The sequence below is a fragment of the Podarcis filfolensis genome, assembly GCF_964270895.1.
Source record: "Podarcis filfolensis genome assembly, chromosome: 8".
Lineage (NCBI taxonomy): Eukaryota > Metazoa > Chordata > Lepidosauria > Squamata > Lacertidae > Podarcis > Podarcis filfolensis.
Window position 1 is genome coordinate 75,653,408 of NC_139611.1, and position 9,013 is coordinate 75,662,420.

A 9,013-nucleotide genomic window follows, 5' to 3' on the forward strand; every position below is an offset into this window, starting at 1 on the left:
TTAAAAAAACTCTCTTGGAGGGTCTGTACACAGGTCTTAGTCTTAAATCTTAGGGTCTCAACTGCTGTGCAGGGGATAATAATAATAATAATAATAATAATAATAATAATAATAATATCAGTTTTCCTTAAAGCTGGGGTGGGGAGCCAGTTGCCCTCCCCATGTTCCTGAGCTCCAACTCCCATCATCCAACCATGTTGGCTGAAGCTGAGGGAAGCTGTAGTCTGACAAACATCTGGAGGGTCACATATTCCCCACATCTGCTTTAAAGGGTTGCTGTAAAGATTACAACTAGATAATGAACGTGAAGCAGTTTGAACACACAAAAGTACTATAGAACTATTAATCAGAGCATAGGTAGTTAAAACAATAAAGAAACAACTGGCAGTGCTACTTTAGGCTAACACGCAAGGATAAAGTTTGGCACCCAACTATTCACCCAGAAATCAGATTTTAACCTTGGGAGAGGCTTTGGTGGTGGGTTTTTCAGCGGCTGATGGCGAAGGATCGGGGGAACTGGACACGCTGGTTTGCAACGAGGCAGCGGCATAACTGGGTGAGGGCTGGTTGTTCTGAGAGGCTGCAACAACAGTAATGAATAATCATTCTCAATGTGTTATGAAATGCAGTGCTGATGCTATGAAGTGTGCATGGCAGAAGAGCCCATTTGGGTTTTCTGTTTGTTTGTTAAGGAATGCTTTTTCAGGGATGGCACGAAAAACCTTTTGTCGTCACAGCATTGCAGTGGGAGCACACAGAGCTTTGCATGTGAATGTCTCTGGTTCAACCCAGAACCAACAGAAAAGCGACCTCTCTGCCCCACTGACACAAACTTGATTAAGACTCTCCTTGCTAATGGCTATTAGTAACAATGGGTAAATGGAACCTCCATGTTCGGTGGCAGTACAATAAATAAATAAATAAATAAATAAATAAATAAATAAATAAATAAATAAATAAAAATAATATTGATATCCCACCCATCTCACTGGAAATATGTGTTTATAATAATGTCAACGATGGATGATATCCCTTAAATTAATGTATGTTTCTGATAAGATTTTTCATTGAATGTTCTTATTTTTTTTCTTTTTTATTATTGCTATTTTTCTTTTTTTCTTATCCCTTTTTCTTTTCTTTCTTTGATATGTTTCAATATGTGTAGCTTTTATTGTGCAAATAAAGCTTATTAAAAATATCAATTACTATTATAAATAAATGAACACATTGCTGAATAAAAGAAAAGAAAAAGAAAAGCCACCTCTAGGCCCCACCGACACAAACTTGCTTAGGACTCTCCTTAGTAATGGCTATTAGTAACCATGGGTAAATGGAACCTCCATGTTCTGTGGCCATATTAATATTATTATTATTATTAATAATAATAATAATAACATTGATACCCCACCCATCTGGCTGGGTTTTGCCAGCCACTCTGGGCAGCTTACAGCACATAAAAAAATTGTAAAACATTAGACATAAAAAACTTCCCAATACAGAGATGCCTTCAGGTGCCTTCTAAAAGTCAGATAGTTGTTTATTTGCTCGACATCTGATGAGAGGGCATCCCACAGGGTGGGCACCACTACTGAGAAGGCCCTCTGCCTGGTTCCCTGCAACCTTACTTCTCACACTGAGGGAACTGCCAGAAGGCCCTTGGAGCTGAACCTCAGTCCCCAGGCTGAACAATGGGGGTGGAGACGCTCCTTGAGGTATACTGGGTCGAGCCCGTTTAGGGCTTTCGGACACCATTCAATACGAGATCCCAAGGAGAAATGGTGAGAGAGTGCTGTAGCTTTCATGCCCTTCTTGCGAGCATCTCAAAGGCAGCTGGTCGGCCACTGAGGAAAACAGAAAACTGCATGCAATGGACCCGTGGCTTGATATAGCAACCCTCATTAAGTTATTAGCCATAAACCAAGCATAGGGCCTCTCGGGTCTGTGGCCTCCTCTGGCCTCAGAACCCTCCCCTGGCTACCAAATCATTTCCCCAGACCGCACCCCTCACTAACTCTGAGTGGTTTTGAGCAATTGACCTCTGATAATGTTTATTCCTTATCTGGATGGAGGCTAGAGAGGAGTGTGTGCAGAAACTAGCCTACTGTACAAAGACAAGACTTATATTCAGGGCCCCGTCCTCTTTTGCCCCTCTGCCCCCATAACGGCATATGGGCCTCGAACATCTGTCCAGAAGGGAAATGCAGCCCTTGAGTTGGAAATAGTTCCCCACCTATGCTGTAGGTACTGTGGCTACCTTTAGGTGGAGAGACGAGGGGTTTGCTGGCACGGCTGAAGAAAAGCGCACCAGGCTTCAGGGAGTCGTTGTCGTCTTCCTTGACCTTGAACTGCCCCAGCTTGGTGAGCTTCTGAATACACACAGCAGAAAGGAGAGAGCGAGGGTTTCAAATCAGCCAAGGAATGGCAGCAAAAGAGGGGACAACATTGAGGTCATTGGAGCACTTACTGGCGAAGCGGTTTTGGAATGAACCTCGTCATTTTCTGGAGGAGAGTGGAATCTCACAAAGGAGAGGCCATAAGTCAAGGACTGAGAAGGAAAGCAAGAAACTCAAGTAAAGGAGTCAGGTTTATCAATCAGGCAGTCCCAAGCACTTGTCGGCCCCTCCTCCCAGGCGGCACCTCTCTCTTATCATCACCACACACTCTTCAGGAACCAAAGACATCTCAGTTAACAGAACCTGCTTACTGGTATGTTAGGCGTACATCACACTGACACCACCTACCAGGAATTGCTCTCCTTGTAAACAATCACCCTGATAAACAGTTGATACTATATTTTTCATGCCAAGAATATGCACAACTCTGGAGTTTACATGTTCTTCTGCTGGAGGTTAGCCCAAGTAATGCTGTTACACACTTACTTGGAAGTAAGTTCCACAACTCATTGGAATTTCAGAGTAAACATAAATAGGAATTTGCTCAAAATAATATCCCTATACAAGAATTTAGTTATTTCCATCCTACATTAATGTTCTCTGATTTCACCTCATCTCTAGATGGGGAACCCATAGTTAACTACCTAAAGCAGTTAAAAATTTGCATCCTCTGTTCACCAGATTAGTAGAGATGCTAGCCATCAGCCTTTTCATGCTGCTGTTGCTGTTATGATTTTTGGCATTTGTACAGCACTCCATAACATAAATGTTCTTTGAGCAATTACAATAATCATTTCTATTGCAGAATGCAAAGTACTTTACCCTTTCTCAGCTTCAAACCACTCCTGTAATACCGGCCAGAATGAAACCCATTTCACAGATGGGCAATGGAGAGAGATGGTAACTAACCCGTGACTGGCTAGCACAGCCTTCACCAACCTGGTATTCTCCAGGTATTTCATACTACAACTCCTGTCAGCTCCAGTCAACATGGCTGTGATGGCTAGAACTGATGGGGGCATGTTGGAATCCTAAGTAGCTGGAGAGTATCAGGCTAATGAAGGCAAGCCTAGTAAGTCTCTTACCAAACTGAGAAACGAATGCAGGAACTCAAGCCTGACACTGGCCAGCATCCCTTATATCCTGTATCATTTGTACTTCCACACAAACCTTGGTATAGGGCTGGGTACAGATGATTTTCACCCGGTCCCACTTTCTCTCAGCTGTGGCCTTCACAAGCTTATCTGGTCCAAACATACGAACCCTGTTGAGGTTGGTGCCGCTCTTGCTCTCCGAGGGGGACATGAAGGAGGATGTGACCAGCAGCACCTGAGGTGAGAGGGAAAGGACTGGGGTGGAGGTCAGGGTGCACTGCAGGCTTAAAGGAATTACATTTTAGCCTCTAACTTGACAGATGCCAGCCTAATAGGATTAAAATATGGGTTCACAGAGGTAGGAGGTGGTGGTGGGGAACTAGAGAGGAACATTGAGTCATATTTATGGCTTCTGATGAAAACTGCCAAATGCACAATATACAGGGTGCTCCTCTCTACCCACATGCCCTCCATGTCTCTATGGCACTTTCTTTGACTTGTCTAACATTGTTTTGCATGTGGCTGCATTCAAGTGGCCCCTAGCCTATGCTGCTGGACTGCCACTCATGTGTGACTCTGGTCCCCACTCCCACTATCTCTAGGTTTGGCCTTTCTTTAAGTAGGTTTAAGTACCACTTTCAGCCTCGGGGGGCCACTAGGTGGCGCATCGGAAGATGGCTGACAATAACATCTCTCCGACCCACACGAGGTAATTTGGAGGTTATGATGGGGGTAATTAGCCTCCTTAACCCCCCCAGGATGGTGGGGGGGACGGCCCTTGCCTGCTGTGCCCTATACCACCCCCGAATTTGTGGGGGTGGGGGCACTAGGCACAAAGCCCTCCTGTGGGATTTCGGCACTCCTGAACACCGTCCCTGATTCGCGCTGCTAGTTGCAAGCATCTTCAAAAGAAACAATTTGGACGAGATAAATTGCACATGCTTCAAGGAAAAAGGGGAGTAAAGACTGCTGACAGAAGAGATCTCTGATAACAAGACAAGAATAAAATATGAGAAGATACGTCAAGATACGGTATGACTTGAGGGGGGAGGGGGGGAAAAAACCTGCCTTTCATTATGTGATTTAACAAGAATCCCCTCCCCAAATGAGTCAGGAACTAAGGACTTAAGCTGTGGATTTAAGGCTGTGTGGAGATAAACTTTCGAACCAAAGCAATGTTTCAAGACGAAGCTGGAAAGCTAAGAGTTTTGGAATGACGCAGTTAAAAATGCCGTCGCCATTTTGGGAGGCATTGTTGGAGCTCTTGGGTCTGGGAGGAGAAAGAGAGAAATAGAGTTGTTTACATACGTCTCGGTGGGACTCAAGAGCGAAAAATGCCAAATTTATGATGGAAAGAGCAATGTTATCTACGAAGGAGATATATGGAAACCATCTGGACTTAGTGGAGGAACGGGAAATCCACACAGGATTATTATTTTGCTTATCAGCTTAAGGAGACTAACAGAAGAGATCGTAAAGGAAAAATAGAAATTATATGAACAAGATATGATGTGGAAACACCAAGATAAGACTGAATAGAATTATGAATTTTGTTTGGACTGATTGGGATTGATTTGGACATTAACGCAGTAATAAGAAGATGATCTGAATCCCCCTTTGGATCTTGAAGTATGGGTTCCCCCAACAAAATTTAAAAATTTGGCTTTGTAATTTGGAATCTATGTGATGTGATTTAATTTGATGTGATTGGCCAGTTAATAAAAATTATTTTTTAAAAAAAATAAGTACCACTTTCAGCCTCTGTGAAATGGACCCCCCTTAGTAGACTGCTTCAACCCCACAGACTAGGAAAATAGTAGGGGGGAGCCCAATGAGACAGCCCAAACAAATTGCAAGGAGGACACAACTTTGATCCTGCAAAGCCCCAAACCACCAGCCTTTTGTTAAAAAACAGCTTGCTTTCAGGTTGGGTGAGGAATGAGGCCCTTCCACAGTCTCTCACACACAGGCACTCGCTCACCTCATAGTTCTGCTCACTGGAGGAGGCAGAGCTGCCAGCCAATACTTCAACAAACGCAGAGCCTTCATTGCCAATGTCAATGCTGTGAATCTGCTCCTCTTTCTCAAACTGTGGGGAGACATGACAGCCTCAGCCAAGTGTTGGGGAACACACAGAAATGTTGTATTTCAGCCCAAGCTTCTAAAGTTTCTGACAAATTGAACACAGTGTCCCATTCATGCATGATTGCCGATATGTATGTATGCATGCACATACACTCACCTCATACCAAATCAAATATTATATCAGCCTTCCCCAACCTGGTGCCCTTCGGATGTTTTGGGATTGCAACTCCCATTAATTTCAGCCAGCAGAGCTGTGCTAGCTAGGGCTGATGGGAGTTGTAGTCCAAAGCATCTGGAAGAGACAGGGTTGGGGGGAGGCTGTCTTATACCACAGAACTGTCTACTCTAACTGGCAGTGACTCTCCAAGCTCTCACACAGAATCCTTCCCTTCCCAGCCCTGGTGCCCAAGATCCTTCTAACCACAGAGAATAGGGATTGAACTTGGAACCTTCAGCATGCAAACAATGTGCCCTACCAAATGGCTATGGCTTTCTCACTGAAGGCCTGTCACACTTCCTATTTTTGTTGTGGGAAATATGGCAGTGGGGATGTCAACCACTGGTGGTCACAATGCACAGCTGCTGGGCTGCATTCAGACTTCCGACTGCAAGTGATCCACCAAGCTATGACATAAAGATGAAATGCTAATTTACTGCCTGGTTTTGGAGTTGACCTCTCAAGACTGCTTGCATGACTTCCCAAAACAGGGCTCCCCCCCCCCCAAAGGGACAGATGGGTGGCAAAAGCAGCTCAATGGGAAGTGTGGACATGAGGACCTGGCAACCCACTGAGCACACCCAAGCCAACATAGTACCATTTTTTAAACAATGCAACCACAGTAAGCCAAATGCCAATAGCAAATCAAGCAAAGTCAAGTTGCACACATGAGGTTTGTTATTTGCCAATGCTACAAATATTGCCAGTTCCCACAGTACGTTTTCTCCTCCACAGCCACTAAATAATAATAATATTAATAATACCTTTATTGTCAATGTACAACCTGTGTACAATGAAATTAACCGAGCCTCCCTCCCCTCCCCGCAAACACTCAATCTCATTGCACTCTGTGTGCTTGTCGCACAACACACCAACCCTGAAAGTCAGTTGCACTATATTATTTTCTGTTCAGCAGCCTAATAGCCCACGGATAGAAACTGTTTTTTAGCCTGTTGGTACGACTGATTATACTTCTATATCTCCTGCCCGAGAGTAGAAAATTAAAAAGGTGCTGACCAGGCTGTGAATCATCCCTGAGAATTTTTCTCACTCTCCTAAGGCAACGATCCCTTGCAATGTCATCTAGCGAGCTCAGGGGACAGCACATGATATCATGTGCTGTGTTCACCACCTTCTGTAAAGACTTTTTGTCCGTGGCTGTCAAGCCAACGTACCACACTGTGATACAATATGAGAGAACATTTTCTATTGTGGACCGGTAGAAGGAGGTCATCAATTGTTTAACATTATTCTTTCGCAAGACCCTGAGGAAGTGGAGTCTCTGTTGGGCCTTCCTAACCACCTGAGTTATATTGTTTTTCCAAGTGAGGTCTTCACTAAGGTAAACTCCCAGAAATTTAAAATTTAAAGGAAGAGACTCTCTCCACACAACCCCCACCCCCGATATACAACAAGGCTAGTTCCCCTCTCTTCCTCCAAAAGTCCAACACCATCTCCTTTGTCTTGCTAATATTTAGGTGCAAGTTATTCTCTAGGCACCATGTAGATACTTTGCCTGCAATCACTTGGAGACACAATAGCACAAATCAGGGTGTATGAACATATTTCCACCAGCAAGCTCCATCACCATGCCAACATCCTGTCACACTCTACAAAATCAAGACAGCTGTTATCTAAGCCTACAACCTGATTCAGTTTAGCTTCCTTCCAAGTAAGGTATTTGCGTAGCCAAGAAAGAACTGCAGGTGCTTAAGTACACAAGAATCTAACTGTGCAAGCCAATCCCAGGTATTTTAGCCCCAAAGAAATTGCACCACATGCTTCTCGCCCCGTTTACATTCCTAACAGTCCTGCAAGGTGCTGGTGGGGAAGCTGAGGCAGATTTCAAGCACTCAGGAGGTTAACTAAAACTCACCTGTAGTATGGCAGAGATGTGCTTCTCCCCAGCCTGTGCAGCCTTCCACTTGCGATAGGTGTCGGCCTTAAGCAGGTTCTCAGCACAGTGCGTCTGGGGGTGGGGGTGAGAAGAGAGATGAGATGGGAAGGGTAAAAAAAGAAGGGGCACGAAAGAATCCCTCAACCAGAGCAGGTATTACTTGCCTACATCATCCGCATTGTGATTTCTTCAGCTGCACGCACACTGTACATTTAAAACACAACCCGCTCCTCTCACTCCCAAGAATCCTACAAACTGTATAGTCTGCCCCATTTGTTGTTGTTTAGTCGTTTAGTCGTGTCCGACTCTTCGTGACCCCATAGACCAGAGCACGCCAGGCACTTCTGTCTTCCACTGCCTCCCGCAGTTTGGTCAGACTCATGTTTGTAGCTTCGAGAACACTGTCCAACCACCTCGTCCTCTGCTGTCCCCTTCTCCTTGTGCCCTCTATCTTTCCCAACATCAGGGTCAGTCTGCCCCATACAGAGCTACAATTCCCAGGACAAACTACAGTTCCCAGGACCCTTGGATGTCCGTATGTGTTCTTTGAATGTATGGTGTGTACACAGCTGTTCTCCCCATCACTCCCCACCCCCTCCACTGGAACTGTAGTTTGCCTCACAAAGAGCTACAATTCCCAGGACTCTTGGGTCTACAATTTCCCTGCACAAGCTACAGTTCCCAGGACTCTTGGGTCTACGCTTTCCATGTATGGTGTGTTGTCCTCTCCATCACTCCCCACCCTATCACTTCACCCTACATATGGCCTCACTCAAAAATCTCCTCTGGTCTCCTATCTCTTAATTTATCACCCACCTCTCTCCCCCCCTCCAGAATGGGCTCTTCCAGGCTCCACCAATCAAAACCCAACTCCCCCCGACCACCCCCATCCTAGATATGAGTGGTTGCACTCAACCGCCGAGGGGAAATAACGGAACCTCCCTCCCCTCCCTCGGCCACGGAGCGTCCTTTTTAGAAAGGCGGCCTCGCCCTCACCGGGTCGGAGCTGCTGGCAGACACCACATGTCGGATTGCGATCTCCGGCATCTCCCCGCCACTTTCTGTCACCACTGTGACCCGGTAGCAAAACTCCCCTGGCCGGCCGGAAGTGCTGGATCCCGAGGACGCTCAGCTCTATGGTATGTTCTCGCCCGCCCGCCGCTCATAGACTCCTCCCACCTGGACGAGTCCGCCAAGAGCTTTTGCGCAGGCGCCTAAGGAGGGCAAGGCCGCGTTGGCTCGGAGGCACGAGCGCCCCCTGCCGTCGTTTCTTTTCTTTTTTTTTCTGTTCGAGTCAGGTTTTGCTTCCCTACGAGCGAGTCCCGCC

The 9,013-nt window shown here is 45.7% G+C and overlaps 1 protein-coding gene across 1 annotated transcript in view; it reads right to left on the reverse strand.

Annotated features, from left to right (window-relative positions):
• The window catches only part of XRCC1 (X-ray repair cross complementing 1), a 20,044-nt gene extending 11,232 nt beyond the window's left edge, over positions 1 to 8,812 (reverse strand). The window contains exons 1-7 of the mRNA XM_083627261.1: positions 8,683 to 8,812; positions 7,666 to 7,758; positions 5,469 to 5,576; positions 3,564 to 3,722; positions 2,465 to 2,545; positions 2,255 to 2,366; positions 459 to 580 (exon numbers count right to left, since the gene is read on the reverse strand). Of these exons, the coding sequence (XP_083483387.1) occupies positions 459 to 580; positions 2,255 to 2,366; positions 2,465 to 2,545; positions 3,564 to 3,722; positions 5,469 to 5,576; positions 7,666 to 7,758; positions 8,683 to 8,733 (726 nt within the window). The 5' untranslated portion in view covers positions 8,734 to 8,812. The remainder of the gene's footprint in view (positions 1 to 458; positions 581 to 2,254; positions 2,367 to 2,464; positions 2,546 to 3,563; positions 3,723 to 5,468; positions 5,577 to 7,665; positions 7,759 to 8,682) is intronic.
• Between the last annotated feature and the right edge of the window lie 201 nt (positions 8,813 to 9,013).